The following is a 17992-nucleotide window of genomic DNA, read 5'->3' as shown; positions in this document are numbered from 1 at the left end:
TGGAGCTTCAGAACCAGAAGAGACAGTCACCGTTCAGCTCTTTTTGAAGAAGGCTGCTTGCTTTCCCCAGCAAAGGAAGCCACAACAGATCCCACCTCTTAGAAAGCTCAAGGTTAGCAAAGGCACCTTCTGTTGAGGCTGCCAAGACCTGGAATAAACTCAGGCGTTCAAGTCGCACAGCCCAAACATTCAATTCAAGCTCCCCACATGCTCTGGGAAGCTGGCCGCCGAAGCAAGCTCTGGGCACAGAACACCCTTGTGGCCCAGGAGAAATCTGATACAGCAACAGAGCTGAGATACCTCCCTACTGGCTTGACCTCTCCTGACTCATCTGGAATCCAGACTGTGGGGAGTGGCCTGCTCCAAGGACAAAAATCCAACTGTAAATTTGGCTCACAACCTCCTGGGGACCAGCAGCAACCTTTCCCTCTGTCCCAAACAAACAGCAAAAACCACATTTGGCAGTTGGGACCCACATAGGGCTGCAAACAAGAGCCTCTGTGGACACACAGCATGTACAGCAATGGATTCAAATCCAGGGCTCAGATCCTGTCACAGCCATGAACTGGTAGGGCAACCTTCGCAGCACTGGCACTGCTTCTGTCAAACTCAAACTGGCACTACTTCTGTCAAACTCAAACTTCTCGTTAGTAAGTAGTAAGCAGCAGCTACAACCTCAGCAGCCCCAGGGAAGTTGCTAGGCTAGCTCTCAGCCTAGGTCAGGTGTTGCCAATCCGTAGGCACAGTGACACCTTTGAGGTCTCGCCCCTGGTGCCCCTGACATCTCTTGAGTCCCCTCACTCACTGCTCCCTTGCTCATGAACTAGTGAGGTTGGCTGCTTTTTTGTCCTTTGAAAATTATATAGACACTCTTTCCCAATTCCTCTTTCACCTCTATGTGCTTTTAGAGACTCACTCATTCTATTGCATCTAACTTTTACCAAAATTCCTTGGAAAAGCAAAGTGTTGTGTACACACACATACACATTTTCTTTCGCTCTCTCTTTTTTTTGGGGGGGGGTGGAGTGGGGAAGAGGAAGGAGCTTATCTGGGGAAGCGGAGGGCCCAAAGAGGGCACTCACTCAAAAATCCAAATGCACCCATGGACCTAAATAAAAAAGATTGGTGACCCCAGCCCACTCTGGCAGCACCACTACCTGATTCTTTCTTCAAGATGCCAAGGACTGAACTCAGGACCTCCTGAAGGGAAAGTGCAAGCTCTCCCAACAATTACCCCTGGGACCACCCCACAGTAGCTGGGATTGTCATTTTTCATTCAACCCTCTGCCTCCATCAGGGCAGGAATCTCGCTTATTTTGCTGCTATGGATCTTTTAGTGGGAAGGGGGGATAAGAATGGCCCATACACAGTATAAATAAGTACATATGCAATATACACACATTTGGAGGCGCAGTAGACAGACATATTATTAGCTGAAAATAAACCATTTATTCTCAAAAATAGAAATAAAAGCACAAAGGCCCTGATAACTGTGCATAATCTAAATGACAAGGCTTTAAGATAAAGAGGAGAAACAGCTTACATAAGTGCTCTGGATAATTCTAGTTATAGCCGAGCCTGTAAGTGAATGCAAAACCCTGGAGTCTATTTCTAATGTGCTCCCGGGCTCCTTTATTAAAGGCAGATGCCTTTCTGCAGATGCCTCAAAATGGGCAGCACACACCCAATGGTGCAGTGAAGGTGGCCACTGCTACAATGTCACCTGTCAGTCTAACATGGTGGGCATCCTATGCCCCACTAACAGCAACATCAGGTACGTAACACTGGGTGTGGGGAAGCAACATCCACTCATCAAGGGGCACCTGGAATTGACACTGTTGTCCACCAAGTGCATGGAACACACCAACCAATATGCAGCAATGACTGCAATGACATCACTTAATCCATTCCATACTCTCTACCCCAGGCTTGTCAACCAGGGAAGGTAGCCCATCTATGAGAAGGAAAACTCTTGATCCTAAACCTCCTCTGCCTTGTGGGTTATCTTTGGGAGAAGAAAAGGCTGAGGAGGAGAACCCTACGCAAATCTGGGGTGGAGTCCCTAAGACGCCATGTATGCCTCCTTCTGGAAACTCTGGCAGCCAAGCAGGTGTCCAACGTATTGCTCTACTTTCCTTTGGACTACATCAGCAAGGCCAAGAGGTGGGTCTTGTTGTCTGGGCAGTCCAGGACTTTGATACACACTGCCTAGGCTTGTACCTTGGGGAGGTCACTTTGGCGCTGCTAAGGCAGAGATTTGACTTCACCTCCAGAGGCACACTCCATTGTCTCCTCAGACAGACATACACAACCCTCCTCGCACACAGTGAACATGCATGTACCAAGTCCACATCTTCCCCTCCACCCCAACCCAGCTAAAGCTACAGTCCAGCAGTTAGGAAGTCAGCAAGCCAGGCCTAACGCTATGAACACCAGCCCCATCTCCCACCCCGGGCAGCCCAGACACAGCCAATCAACTTAGGGAAATAAACTAGGAAGAGGAGGAATAACCCTTCAATCCAAACAATGTGTTAACGCCACAGCCCAGCAGTTAGGAGGGCCATGCAGACAGAGACAAAGTTGCCGTCGCCACCAGCAGTGGTACTGGTTCTTCCACACAGAGTGAGCTTAGAACGCTGCGTGTAACATTTTCTGTATTGCAGTGTTTGGGGTGGGGCAGGCAACAGCAAGCACTTTTGGGAGTGAACCATTTGGCTAAGGAAGACTATGGTTGCGGACTCACTCGAGTGCTCACCTGTGGGATGTGGAAATGCAGCAGCTGTGGCAAAGAAGGGGGCTACTGTGTTCTTGTCTTTCTTGTGGGATTCACAAGGGCTTCCGATAAGCCGCTGCAAAAACAGGATGTTTGACTAGATGGGCCCTTGGCCTGACACAGCAGCTGGGCTCTTCTTGTATTCTTAAAAGCCTACTTTTCTGGCAGCCTGGCTGACCCAACAACATTCTTTGTTTACAAGCAACTTTTCACTGGCAAGATCTTCTATTTCAAGGAACTGTGCATTGAAGGGGGTGGACTAGATAACCATTGGGTTCCCTTTTCAACCCTACAATTCTATGCTTATGCCTAGAACATCAAAACCCGAAACCCATCAAATATTGCAATCTACGAACCTGGACATTACTATTATTATAACAACAAGCGTCGTAAAAAAAGGACAGACTTCAGACAGTGCTAAAAAAGCTTAGAGGGGCCCAACCAAAAGGGAGGGGGGATACTGCTGGAACAGCAAGAGGGTTGAGAAGAGGTAAAGCGATGTAACGGGGTTGCTATGGTCTCCCAAGGGCCTAGACCAGGCCTGACCACACTCTCCCCTTCCTTCCGATGGCTAGGAAGAATTCCCAGCTCAAATGGAAAACACAGACGTCACAGAAAGTGGTCCCAGCTGTGACCCCTGGCACAGACTGCAAGGAGACAGGGCTGGGAAAAGATATCTCTGAAACTGTGCCATGATTCAGCCAAGCAGGGCAAGTGGCACTTGGGACCAAGAATAGCCACATTTATAGAATGGTCTTACTCAAACTACATCCCAGGATGCCTTGCATCTTACCCAGATGCCATTCTCTTTCCTGTCCCGCAGTTCATTTGGGTCAACTGCCAGTATCTGTTGGTTATTTTCCTGGCAAATTTTGGGATTGCAGCTCTGTGCCTCCTGAATACAGCCAGTCTGATTGCCACCAGCGGTTACCACAGGGGGCATCTCCCCCCTCAAATGCACACACTTTTGCTGTTACTCCAGGGTGCTGTAACTGTGTGAACGATGGGAAGCCACCGCTCCTCTCCATGGGAAGACAGCCAAGGGAAGTAACAGATCAGGGGAAAGGAGCCTGTCTGCTGGCTATCACAGCTGAACCAGTCAAAGCTTTCACTGAACAGCACCAATGGTAGAGGCCTGAAGGCACCAGAGAGGGAGCCAAATTTTCTCTGTCCTCGCATGGCCTCCAAGGAGCAACAGATAAATATTTCCCTGCTGCTGCACGCCCATCCTCGGGTAGTGCCGCACCCAGTTTACATTACTCTGTTTTCCTGGAAAGAAAAGAGGAGCCAACAAAGAACTGGCTGGAGAGCAGAGGAGTTGGGCAAGTCCTTCAACCAGCCTCTCTGAAGCGATGGAGCAGTGTTGTTTACTTCGCAAGACTTCCTGCGAAGAAAGCGAAACTTCTAGGAAAGCAGATATCCTTGGGGATTGGAAGGCTGGCTCATACAAATGAGGATAGAGACAGAAATCAGTGGATGATTGAATGAAAGGATTCCTCCTGGTCACTCTGTTTGCTTGCTTGCATGGAGCAGATGCATCCTGTCCAAACTGCCCTTGGCCCAAACATCTTGCCAGTAGTAAACTTGTGGGACTTTTATCAGGAGACCAATCCATTAAATCTGAGAGGCAGATCCATTCACTCATTCCAGTAACTAATGTTTAGGACAAGGGGTTCACTTTTCTTTTTAACAGCACCCTCTCATTGCCTCTTTTCTTCTGTCCGACTAAACTCATTCACAGCCGCCTTGGAAACAGTTTTCAGGAGCGTTGTTCAGGATTACCCAGAGCAGAATGTTGAATTGCACACAGATTCACCAAAACACAACGGGCAAGGCTGCAGGTGTGCTTTGCCAGTACAGGAAGATGCTCCCTTCTGTGTCAAGACTGCATGGATTCTCCAGCCCTATCTGGACAAGCTGGATATTGAACCTGGGATCTTCTGAAAGCACAGCATGTGCTCCTCGGCTGAACAATGGCGCTTCCCTGCAACAGAGAAGTTGCAGTATTTTCTTCCTGTAAAAGCCACGTGCCCGGGTTCCCACCAGAACTGAACACAAGCAGGGCCCATAACTAGATCTCAAATGGTATGCTTCAGCCTTCAAATGTATAAACAAGGCCACATGCAAAGTGCCCTTCCCTCGCAGCCGTACAAACCAGGAGCAACAATGACACCTTTTAACTTTTTTGTTCTATTGAAAATCACCTGGTGAGGGCTTTGCTCCAAGAGGCAGGATGCAATTTAACAAGATTAACTCAAGTCCTTTGGGCAGAGGTCGTCAGCTGCATAAATCTGGTTTTGGACACCTCCTTCAGATTTACTGACGTGAATGTTCTATTGAACTGTGTGCCAGTCCTTTGGAACCTGACAAGGGGACAATATAAGTGACTTCTAGGGGCACTTATGGTGGCTTAACGCCTAATGCTTCAATACTGGAAAGAGGCTACTGCCCCCAATGACACAGAAGACATGACTCAGCTGGCAGTATATGAGATAAAGGTGCTCCTCTAAACACAAGAAAGGCAGGAAGTTGTCTGTTATATAGACTCTATATATAGATCTATTTGCTTGGATGTCTGAGCACCGGGTTCATCTGGACCATCAGATGTCTCACACAATCCCCCTTATTTATATGTACAGAACACATTGTCTTGATTTATTATGGTTAAATTTGTATTGTTTGCCTTTGTTTTTGTTCCTTTTTGAAAAGTTCAATAAGAAACTCTTAATAAAAACAGGTAAGGCTCAGCCTTCTTCCTTGCCATGACCACCCAGACATCCAGGAAGCAAAGAGTAATAAGCTGGGCTTCACCACATTTCCCAGAGCTGCAGCTACTACCTCCATGCATGGCTTGCGATTCTGAGATTCCCAGCCTTAAATCATCTCTGCATCTAACATGCCCTGGTGCAGTAGAACTGAGGCGAAGTGCACACTTTGGTTTTGCATGTTCTCCATTGATCGTGAATGAAACGGAGGCTGTGGCCACACTCTTCCTTCAGCAAAAGAGAAGTGGCACAGAATGTAGTAATGGGAGTGGAATCCAGCTTTCTTCCTGCCTAGGTTACTAAAAATACCAAGTTTCTAAGCCTTATGACTCCACAGACATGCTTGAAAATAAATGCGAGTCATGCCTGCTGCAATCTCAAAAATGAGAGAGTGTTTGTGTGTACGTGAACAAGATCTCTGGTGGCTGAAGGTTCAGTGCCCTACATAGCTCCATTACCCTACATCAGCCTTCATCCACCTGGTGTCCTCCAGATATTTAGGACTAGAACTCCCAACAGCCCCAGCTGCCAAGCACTGATGGGTGTTAAGAACTTAAGAAGAACCTGATGGATCAGACCAGTGGCCCATCTAGGCCAACATCCTCTTCTCCCCTCTTGCAGTTTCCAGCAACTGGTATTAAGAAGTATTGTTTTCTCCAACTGTGGAGGCACAGCACAGTTGCTATGGCTAGTAATCAACAGGGATGGATGATATATCAATATATTGTCCAAAACCCAGTTTGAAGTTCATATCATGATATTGGTTTCATAATATTTGACCCAGCAATATACTGCGAATCGTGTGTGTGTGTGATGCAAAAATCACGATGCAGGAAAAAACCATGAAGCCAGCCAATGCCTCTACATAGCTCCATCCTTATTTCAGACATTGTGATATGTTTGGCTGGTGATATATCACAATGTTGAAAACCAGATATTGCCCAGCTCTAGTCATCGGCAGCCTTATCCTCTATGGATTTGTTCAATCCTCTTAAAGTCATCCAAAGTGGTGGCCCTCCTGTGGAAGCAAGTTCCACATGTCTTAACTATGCTCTGCATGAAGAAGTACTTTTTTTTATCTGTCCTGAATAGACCAACACTGAACTTCACTGGATGCCCAATTGTTCTAGTGTTATGAGAGAGGGAGAAAAAACATTTCTCTAGCCACTTTCTCCATGCTATGCATAATTTGATAAAAGGTTATAGCCCCAAACATCTGAAGGGTGCCAGGTAGAAGGCGGCTTGCCCCACACCCTTTAAGTGGCAAACCTAGCTTATGTCTTGCAAAACAAAAAGTGTGCTGTTACAATGAGGAAAAATGATGCACAGTTGTTAAATTTAACTACAGTACAAGGATGATCTAAACAAAAGGACCATCCCAGAATACACAAGCTCAAGCTCAGCTGACAGTATTAGTTCCTTCCCACTTTCTGTTCCTCATGGGTGGCATTTCTATGAACTCCTGAGGGTGCAGCGCCTTCTTTGTTTACCATTATTTATACAGCACTGTTCACACACACACAAAAACTCCACATCCAACAGGATGCTCCACCTTGACAAAAAAGGCAGAAACCACACCGTCCTCAAAAGGAGAAACATCTCAGGGACTTCTGGTCTGCTTCACCAGGGATAAAGGGCGATGCACATCGTCAGTTTTTCCTACCAAGCTGGCTGCCAGCCACAGACAGTTTCAAGACTCCAAACTGCCCGCCAAAAAAACGACTGCGGCTGTGGCTGCTCCAGCTGACGTGCCAAGATGATTGACATGCAGGACCAAGGCATAAATTCCTGCCAGTTATGGGAACGCTCCCTCAAAACATGTGTTGCCATGGCACATCCCTGCGCGGAACACGGGCTTCACAGGGGGACAGCAGAGGCTGCGCATTCAACTGGGAATGAATGCGACCACAGCTCAGCGGGTAGGACACTTGGCATTGCATGTAGAAGCTGTCAGTCAGCCTCCAGATAGAAAGAGCGCGAGGGAACAAGCAATGGGGAAAAATCCCTCTCTGCTAGAAACACACACATACACACAGAGCTGCTGCCAGTCAGAGTAGACAGTACTGGGGACGGATGAATAGTCTAACCTAGCATATGGCAATTCCCAATGTGAGGAGATAGAATTGTAGTGATGGATGGGATCCCATGGGTCATCTAGTCCAATCCCCTGCAAAGCATAGACAATGGGCCAGTCAAATAATGGATACTTCCATGGGATATCTGCCGAGCCTGCAGACATCTCCAAGTGGCAAAGGTTACCGCCTAAGACTACCTATGTACTTAAGGACAGCTGGAACTGTTCATCAAGTGGCAAAGGTAAGGGACTGCAGGTTTCCGATCCATGTCTAAATCTTGGGGCCTTCCAATATTACATCCTGAGGGAAGCATTTATGGTATATAGAACGCTTCCCTAGAAGGGGATGTGAGGTCAACTTAGGGCACACATTGTTCATTGTGCTGGGTGAGAAGGTTAAGTTGGACTGGTTGGTTGGTTGGTTGTCCTAAAGTAAATGAGTACAAGTTTTAGGACACGCCTCATAATCCGCTGTAAACAAAGGCTGTTTTACTAGGTTAGGGAAACCTGAGTACACTAACGATTTAGCCAAGAAATCAGAAGAAGACTGATCGCAACTAGGCACCCAGTTTATGGAACTCCCTATCCCACTGGGTTCAGTAATGCATGATACTTGTTGGGTGATCATATGCCGAGAAGCGTTTATTGTTTCATGAAGAGCTTATCTGTGAGTCTGGTGAGGCTAAGAAAGTCTCCTATTATTTTGCCAAGTTGCCCCTTATATTAGCAACTCGGGAACAACATTCCTTACTTGTCTCCTTCACTCTCTGCCAAACAGATTCCCCTGTCCCCTTCCTGGACCAAAGATGTACACTGCTTGTAGGCAGAGATGTATTCACTACCATCCAAGCAACAAAATTTGCTCTGGAAGGTACGAAAATACAAGTCATCCTCCAAAAAACTTCGTACGGTGGGTATATAATCATAGAACTGTAGAGCTGGAAGGGACCCCAAGAGTCATCTAGACCAACCAATCCTGCCCACAGCTGCACAGCTTACAATGCGTGAAGAGGTGTGATTTAAATGGGGGGGGGAGGATTGCTTTTTTTGTTTCTCCCCCCCCCCTTTTATATGCTATATTTATATTGTGGTGACCTATGGCTATAACAATTATGCTTTATTCAACTGATCTATAGCCTTAATAATAATTCTACCACCTTTCCATCCCCCAGCCTGCCTTCGGTTTTTCTTCAGTTGCTTGCACTCCTGAGACAGGGACAGGCTCTCCTTGCAAAATGCAATTAACTGCAGCCCCCAGCTGCTCAAGATGCAGAGAATGACCGCATGAAAATCAACAGCAATTATCAGCCCTGCTTTTGTGCAATGCTCTCTGACTGTCAAGCGATGCACAGACATTAATGGCTCACCAATTCACCGGGGTGCATTTCCAGATGAATGAACATTGTTTGCATTTCCCCCCACCCCACCAGTGCTTGCTTGAGCCAGGCTAAGTGATGCATCAAGCCCTCTGAGTTTGGCTGAAAGCGAAATACCGGGTTTCCAGGTGTCTGTGGGCTCAGACAGCTCAGCTAATACAAATCAAGGCCCGTGAAACAAAAAATTGCAGGGGAACATTCACTTAATGAGAATGTGATCAACCTGGAGCAGGCTTTCCTTTTTGTTCCAAGCATTTCAAACTTCTGGGGGTTTAGGGAGGGGACTAGATTTATTACTATCTATCAGGGACACCAGTCAGCAGCTTAATATGCTAGGGCACCAAACTGAGCAGCAGGTAAAATCTCTCAGCGCATCCTCCCACCCACTGTGCACAACAAACTTGTGTTTTTTACTGGTTATGGATGGCTATGCTCTTGCCTCCAAGATCAGAGGCTGTATGCTTCTGAATACCACTTACAGGAGGGGGGAGTGCTATTCCACTCAGGTCCCACGTGCCTGTTTCCCAGTGGTGATATCTGGTTTGCCATTACAAGAACAGGACACTAGACTAGATGCGGGCAGCAGACTCTTATGTTCTCGGGGTTCACCTCTACACTTGACCTTCCCATTTCTTCTGGTGTTCTCATCAGAAGCGCTTGGCAGCTGGATCATAGAATCATAGAGTTGGAAGAGACCACAAGGGCCATCGAGTCCAACCCCCTGCCAAGCAGGAAACACCATCAGGGCACTCCTGACATATGGTTGTCAAGCCTCTGCTTAAAGACCTCCAAAGAAGGAGACTCCACCACACTCCTTGGCAGCAAATTCCACTGCCGAACAGCTCTTACTGTCAGGAAGTCCTTCCTAATGTTTAGGTGGAATCTTCTTTCTTGTAGTTTGGATCCATTGCTCCGTGTCCGCTTCTCTGGAGCAGCAGAAAACAACCTTTCTCCCTCCTCTATGTGACATCCTTTTATATATTTGAACATGGCTATCATATCACCCCTTAACCTCCTCTTCTCCAGGCTAAACATGCCCAGCTCCCTTAGCCGTTCCTTATAAGGCATCGTTTCCAGGCCTTTGACCATTTTGGTTGCCCTCCTCTGGACACGTTCCAGTTTGTCAGTGTCCTTTGGATCAGACCAGAAGTACACCCAAGCCCAGCATTCCGTTGCCAAAGTAGCCAACCAGGTGCCCCAATGGGAAGCCAGCAAGCAGGATCTGTCACCACAAGTGGAATCCAGAAGGTAAGAACTGGGGGAAATATGCTCATCAAGCAAGTGACGCTCTCTAAATTATTATTATTTTACTAAACAGGTATTATAGGGAAGGTTTATGTATTTATTTGTATTTAATTCATGAGTCACCTAATTAAGCAAATATTTTCGAGGCAACAAGGCTGTGCACTTGTTCTCTTCCCATCTTTCTAGAAAGAGGTAAAAGGAGAGCTGGGACTGGGGAAGAGACAGTCAATAGACTAAGGAGCATGCTGCAGGCTTGTTCTGGCCTGGAGGTCACCAGTTGCTTGACAGTTACAGTGTTCACACATAACACTAAGCTAGGCATGGTCTTATTGTTCTGCTTTGTTCTCCTTCCTGGCACAAGCCAAGAAGCCTCAGCTTCCCATTGCATCCAGCCAAAGACCGTTAATGGTTGCTCCCTAGCAACCCACAATCAGCAAGCCAACAACAAACAATGGCTTCAGGCTGGCTAGTGATTGTGGTTTGCTAAGGAGCAAAAAGCCACAGGCTGAAGTTCAGAAATAATGGGAACCAGGGATTCTGGTTTTATCCTGCATGCACCAGGGAGTTTTTCCAGTAAGGACTTGGTAAGTGATACAGACCATTCATAAAAAAAATGAAAAAGACCCTCAACTGAATGCTTTCCCACAGGCAGATCGGCTGAATGATTCATTCTACAAAGCACTTTATATTTGAAGTTGCCCAAAACATGAATGCTGGCTGTTTGAATAGAATGGCGTGGGTGGGATCTATCCTATGTCAAGTCAATTGAAAAACAGCATCAGCACTGGAGGGAAAGAGAGAATTTAGCGGGGAGGGGAGAGAATTAAGTGGGGGGGGGGGCTGGCCAACATTCAACTCCCCTCCTCCAGTTTTATCTGGTTATCAATTTTTCCACCTGAAGCTTTTGCAAGAGGGACAGGCTTTCAAACACAAAGTTAACCAATCTGTCAGAAGAGCACACTTAGAACAGAAGCATGTTTTTGTGTTAGATTGCCTGAAGTTAATATGAATGAATGACATGTCCTCAAAATGGAAGAGGATTGCTCTGTGGCATCCTGAAAGCTACGTTATTCTGAACAACTGACTACACCAGTTCTGATGACAATACTTATTTTCTACATTGCACTCTTTGATTCTAGACCATGTAGGCAAAGTTAAGTCCAATGTTATTAGCTAGCCTGACCAGATGTACCTAGGTCAACTAGTATCAGCCACTCCTATTATATTTTAGAATAAATCAATCTGTTAACTGAGGGTTATATGGGGGCTCTTCCTGTATACAAAAACTTCCAAAACAAGGCAACCAGGCAGGGGGCTATTTGCCTCTTCTGTGCAGAACACATCACTGTTTCATTGTCTGTAATTCTGTGTGGGACAGCGGAAGTTGATCACTCTAGGAAGAACAGGCATTTTGTTGAAAAGGAATTATTTCCAAGCTATTCTTGGGGACTTAGTGAAAGAGGACCTGGCAATTGCCTGTTTCCAGCATCTACAAGCAGCCATGTGGTATGGTTTACTCTACCAAACCTGTGGGGTGAAGTGACCTGAATCAATGCAGTGTGGGCAGAGCCCTATGGTAATAAGAGGGGAGGAGCACCAAGGAAATCTCCATCCTCCACACCCAGGTTCACAGTGAGAAACATGGGTGGAGCTACAGCAGAGGTTCTCCTCTTAGCCCTGGCTTTCCCCCTGAAAGGCTGTGCAAAGGGGATGCAGGAAGCGCACGGTCTGGGGAGGGAACAATGACAAAGCTAACCAAAGCCCAGCTATGGAGTCATAATGATTCTTTGCAGGCTGTAAAAACTTCTTACTGCTGATGACAAGCGCCGTTTCATTTAAGTCTGGCACCACAAAGCCTTGTTTTTGTTGACTGCAATGCTCTTTTCGCACATCAATTTCACAGAGACCAATTCCCTCTGCCAAGCTGCAGTGTCCTGCCAAGTATTACGTTTCCTTACAAAACTGTGCATGAAATATATTCAAAAAGGTATGACATTCACATATCCTTTCCTCCAGCAAACTGGAGTTTTTCAAAATCAAGTCCAAGGCTGGAAGGAAAACACTACTTTCCCTCTCACCTCCCTTGTCCAGCCCTGCCATTAAGACTCATGGGTACCATGAGCAAGTTTTGCTAAGCTGGCAGCTGTTCAGCTCAGCCCAGGAAAAAAGATGGTGCCTCCCAAACAACCTTTATGTAAGAAAAAGCAAAGCTGTTACAAGCAGGAGATGGAAACAGATCTTTGCTATATTTCTCAAACTGAAGAGTGCAAAGAATTAGTCAGAAAGGGCAGAACTGGCCATGCAAGCAGGACAAGTGAGATCAGAAGGGACTACTTGTGCTAAACAGCAAAGCAAATGCTTGACTGGAATCTCAGCAGCTATGACACTCTTCTGTCGAACAGACTGCTGGAGCAGAGAATAGCAAGGAAAGAAATGACACCTGCTAAATTCCACCATGTGAGAAGCTGCTCCCAGAAATGCGAGGCTCCCTTCTGAAACAGCCTTCTTCAGCCATCCGCAAAAAGTTTGTCGTTCACCAGCCCCAGGGCTCTCACTGGCAACTGCTGTTAAAAGCACCTGGAAGGCTCCAGGCTCCTGTAGGCTGCTGTCCTAAGGCCTAATTGTCACAAACAAGAGATGAGGAGGAACACCCTGTGCCTGAGCCATATATTAGTTGAGACTAGATGCTCATTCATAAGCGAAGGCATTCCTTGCTGCTACTCATGCTAGCTGAAGACTAGATGCTGAGAAGAAAAGTTTCCTATCTAATTTTCTACATGCAGGGAGATGAATGCGTATGTGTACAGATTCACTGTGGTGCGTTTTGGGAGGAACCACAGAACAGCAGCAGAGCACCTGCTTGGCACACAGAAGATACCAGGTTTAATCCCCTGAATGTCCACTATGAAGGGCCTCCAAGCAGGAGGCTGCTAGGAAAGACCCTTCTCTATCCAACACCTTGGAGAGCTGCGGCCAGTCAGAGAAGACAATACCTGGCTAGTCTGATCCTAGGCTCCTAGGGCAGCAGAACCTATTTCCTGACAAAATGTAAATTGGAACAGGCAAAGAGACAAATGTCAAATGAAAAGGGACTTGCTGCCAGCTGCCATAATTCAATGCAGCCTAACCAAGACAACAGTTCTTATTTTCCTGGATTTTTGCATCACACTGAAGCATTTCACTTACGTGCTACATATTACACTCTTGTTTTCTGCTTTGGCTTTAAGCTGATGCAGCTGCTAAAGCAACCTTAAACAAAATAGGATACATGCGTGTGAGAGAAGGCCAAAAAATGGGGAGGCTCGTGAAGCCAAGCTAGAAAAAAATCTGCAAGTTTGCTACTGCCACCTATTACATGTGGACTGGCTTTTCCATGGTTGTCTGGCCACCTTGTGAAAGGGTAAGTCTGTTTCCATTGGCAATGCTCCTCACCCCACCCCCAAGCAGAACTGTTATGAGTCGTTCAGTCGTCCGCCTTGTGTGACATTTCATTTTCAGGAAACAATTCCTGGCATGCTGGGAAGTATGACGTGTCTCCACAGCGCCAGGGGTTTCTTCCAGCCAACAGCTCATGACCAGGAAAGGTGTTGATACAGTCAACCTTGCAATGTTCCAGAACAACACACCTGTTCATCCGGAACATATGATGAGATTTCAAAAATAAATAATCAAAATCTAAACCATGAGATCTGAAAACATGATCAAGCTAAGTTAGGTTGCCACTTGGGTTTCTGACCCTTTAGGAACTTGCCAGGCATGGAATAGAACCTGTAAAGGCTGGGGTGTGGGGCAGGCTTGCAGATGCTGAGGCCAGCATTCTTTGCAGCAAGAGTAGGCACTTATTAAGCAGCTTGTGGGATAAAGCAAGCCATGAGTTGAGCTTTATTAACCAATTAAAAAGAACCTTTTAAATCATTATTTATACCCAACCTTTAAGTATAGATTTTCAGGCAGCTTACAACCAATGTCAAAATATGCAGTAATAATAATGAAAAAAATCGCAACAGGAGAATATCAAAATAGAACTACTGACTGGATCCTCCCCACAGGGCAATTGGTGTAAGATCACATCTACCCATTTAAAGCACATGGCTTCTCTCAAAGAATCCTGGGAAGTGTTTGTTAAGGGTGCTGGAAATTATAGCTCTGTGAAGGGTAAACTACAGTTCCCAGGATTCTCTGGGGGAAGCCCTGTGCTTTAAATGTACGAGGTAGATGTGACCCTAGCGGATCCTCTAGTGGTTTTTTTGGAGGAGGGGAGAGAAAATGGGATAGTCCAGTTTGAGGAGGCTCCAGTGTCTTTTTCTGATGCCATGCAGCTTCAGCCAATCCCTTTACATTTGGTTTCAGGAGCAGGTGCTAACCCCATACACAACTGGCAATATAAGCAGCCCAGAGTTATCTTCTCCTGCCTATACTCATGGAAAAATAATAACTAAGGCAGCCTTCGTTCACCTGGTGCTATTCAGATGTTTTGGACTACAACTGCCATCAGCCCCAGCCAGCGTGCTCATGCTCCCATCAGCCGCAGCATGGCCATGCCAGCTGGGGCTGATGGGAAAAGCACACCAGCAAATGGAAAAGTCCTATGTGAAGTAAAGATGCTGAGGCAGAGCTAGGTGACCAGCCCAGCTAGAAGCTTCATTCCGCTTCCTTTTGTGAAGCTGAAAAGGCTTAGCAAACCAGGTACACCTCAGTTTTACACAAAGGCCACAGCTGGCAGATTGCAGGAAGGGGAGCCCTAGAACATGTTGCTGTTTCCAGGACAAGCTCCCTCCACCTGCCTCTTGAACAGGAACATCATTTCTGCATTTCTGTACCAACAAGTGATTGCCCGGGAAGCACACAAGGAACCAGAACCTCTAAGTACACACATGTCATCTTAACAATAGTTGCATCTGATGATCACAAGCCTCAGGAGGCAGCACACATTTCCTCTTAAGGGAACGTGAGGAAGACACATGCAGAGTCCAGGGTACTTTTCACTCTGACAAGCAGACACAGAGACTCTGGGCATTCAAGCCATACAGGAGAGGGAAGAAATGAGGGAAACCATTTAATAGCCATGTTCATTCACTCCAACTGCCCCTTAGGAAGGGCAGGGAACCCTAGTGACAGGCCTGAAACCCATGCCTCGAAGAGCGCACTGAAAAAAGGATCCAACCAAAAATAAATCATCTATCATTCCAATCCATCAGAAGCCTTCTGGACAAAGCCTTCTGTTATAAACAAAGAGGAGAGCTGCTGGCACAATGAGCTCAACACCTAGTCCAGACACCAGCAAGAACAAAGCGAAGCTCTTCCTGTTCCCTAGTGACCCCCATCGGAAACAGCCCATTCCTGTTCCCAGAATGCTGCAGCCTGTGGGATCAGACGCACTTTAGAAGGTGCTCATCTCTAAGATAGTCTTCCCGCGCAGAACCAAATAATGCTGGCATTTTTCCTGTAACTGGCAGGACATTTTCTTCCACATCAGTCAGGTTTCTTGTCCAAATGAAGTCGATGCTGTAATGCAGGGGAAGGGAACCTTTTTCATCCTGAGGGCCGCATTCGCACACAAGGGAACCTTCATGGGGCTGTAAGCAAGTTGTAGGTGGGGCCAGAGGCAGAAGTGGACAGGTGTGACTGTTACTTTCATACTGTAGCCTGCATTTCAGCCCCATAAAATCCAGAGGCTTCTAAACACACCCACCCACACTCAGAGGCATTTTCACAACTCAAGGACACATTTCAGGTAAAGGCAATCAAGGGGAGTCGAGGACAGGGCCACTGAGGAGTGGGGTCTGGACAATCTCGAAAATCAGAGAAAGGGGACTGAAACTCCTCACCTTCGCCACAATAAAGCTATCAGTCTTTAGAAGGTACCAAAAAGACCCCCTGTTGTGTTGTGTTTCCTTCAGGAAGCCAAACACAGCAACTCCTTGGGAAGTTGTACATGCACAATTATTATCATAAAAAAATACAGCCAGGTCCAACAGGCTGGAGAACAAACTCACCTGGACATCATAGAGAGCTACAATGTTCTCATGCTGAAGTTCCTAGAAAAAAGAAGAGAAGCACTCGAAGAGATTATCCCTATTCAGTTAGGGCAACATCACAAGTGATGTGAAGGCCAGTCAAATAGCATCAAATGTACATGTGGAAGAAATGTACAAGCAACCCCCCCCCCCCCCAAAAAAAATATAAAAATGTGACCTCTCTTGCCAAGCTGTGACGGGGGGGGGGGGGGAGAGAAATGTAACCTGCCTCCCTGTTATCTTATGTTGTACATTTACATTTGTTGTGTATTGAATCTGTAACAGGGGAAAGACAAACAGACTGGCTGTGTGTGCTCCTCCTGGGAAGTCCCAGTTAATGGATTACTGTCCCATTTGCACTTTTGCGCCTCCTGCCTAGTGAGCGGATAGCATCTCTCCATTCTGGAGCCAAGGTTGGCTTTCATAATCACCACCTTTTTTTACCAGCCACTTTTTATCTACTGTTTTTTCAGCTGCTACTGTCTCTCAGCGATTTCCTCCCCCTTTTTAAAAGTGCTGTTTAGTTGGTTCTAAGATTAGGCAGCTGCAGTTATGGTTCAAGGTGAAAGAGGTGGGGTCATTTTAAACGTTTTCTTTTTATTCTAATGACTGATGTGTGTCTACCTGTTGTGGTTAACACTAACCTCAGCAACTGGGCAGGGAAGGTTCTGCCTGTCACTGCTACCTCTGCAGTGGGGAAGGGCTGCAGTTCAGCTCTGGAGCACCTGCATTGCATGATGGGGCAGAGCACATGGGCTGGCTTGTAAACAATAGTCCCACCTATTCTGGAGTGCAATTGGGGGCCTAGTCCATAACTCAGCATCTCCACCTAAGACTGGGAAAGACTTCCTGTCTGAGATCCTGGAGAGCTGCTTCCTATCACAATCAACAATCCTGAGCTACGTGGGCAAAGAGTCAGCAAAAGTCTAATTCCGATGTTCCTTCTAAAACCAGCTCTTAATTTAAAACCACAAGAACTGGAATCCTGCGTTTTCTTTTTTGGGAAAGCGCAATAATCACATAATTAACATGCAAAGAATCTCAGGTTCAATTGCCAACATCTCCAGGTAGGCTGGGAATATTCCCTGCCTGAAACCTTGGAGAGTCACTGCTAGCTGATGTAGACCAGTGCTTCCCAAACTTGAGTCTCCAGCTGTTTTTGGACTACAATTCCCATCATCCCTGACCATTGGTCCTGCTAAATAGGGATGGTGGCAGTTGTAGTCCAGGGATGCCCAGTATGTATCAAGGGGTCGAGGGAGAATGATTCCTAACCACGTGGGGACATTTTAGAGGAAAACACGTCTCAAATTTACTGTAAAACATGAAACACATTTGTTATTTAAAATATTTGTGGTAAGAGAACCCTGCTGCACTTCATGAAAAAGGTGCTGTCCTCCATAGCCCAGAACTGCTCTTGTTTATCAAAGAAGGGGTAATCAAGTTATGAGTTGCTTGACAACATGCTCAGAATAGCTGAAATGTTTGAATTCCTGGTAGTGTCTAAGAGGGGTGTCAAGAGAGCACAGGAGGTGACATATGTGAAATGATCTAATTAGCTAGCTCAGTCTTCCCTCAACACCAAACCCTCCAGATGTTTGGAACTACAACTCCAATTGGGGCTGACGAGAAGTGTAGTCTAAAACATCTGGAAGGGCATCGTGCTGGGAGAAGGATGAGTTAGGTCACTCAAAAGATTTCCAAGAGGTTGCAGTATTGCTAAATGTGAACAGAAAAACCTG

General features: G+C 46.4%; 1 protein-coding gene across 1 annotated transcript in view; it reads right to left on the bottom strand.

Moving 5' to 3' along the window:
- The window catches only part of ULK2 (unc-51 like autophagy activating kinase 2), a 69098-nt gene that overhangs the window by 44941 nt on the left and 6165 nt on the right, over positions 1 to 17992 (bottom strand). Inside the window, exon 3 of the mRNA XM_080982840.1 lies at positions 16230 to 16271. Coding sequence (XP_080838966.1) covers positions 16230 to 16271 — 42 coding nt within the window. The remainder of the gene's footprint in view (positions 1 to 16229; positions 16272 to 17992) is intronic.

Source organism: Podarcis pityusensis (assembly GCF_964106645.2).
Source record: "Podarcis pityusensis genome assembly, chromosome: 15".
In the NCBI taxonomy this organism is placed as follows: domain Eukaryota; kingdom Metazoa; phylum Chordata; class Lepidosauria; order Squamata; family Lacertidae; genus Podarcis; species Podarcis pityusensis.
This window is presented reverse-complemented; position numbering and strand designations above follow the sequence as displayed.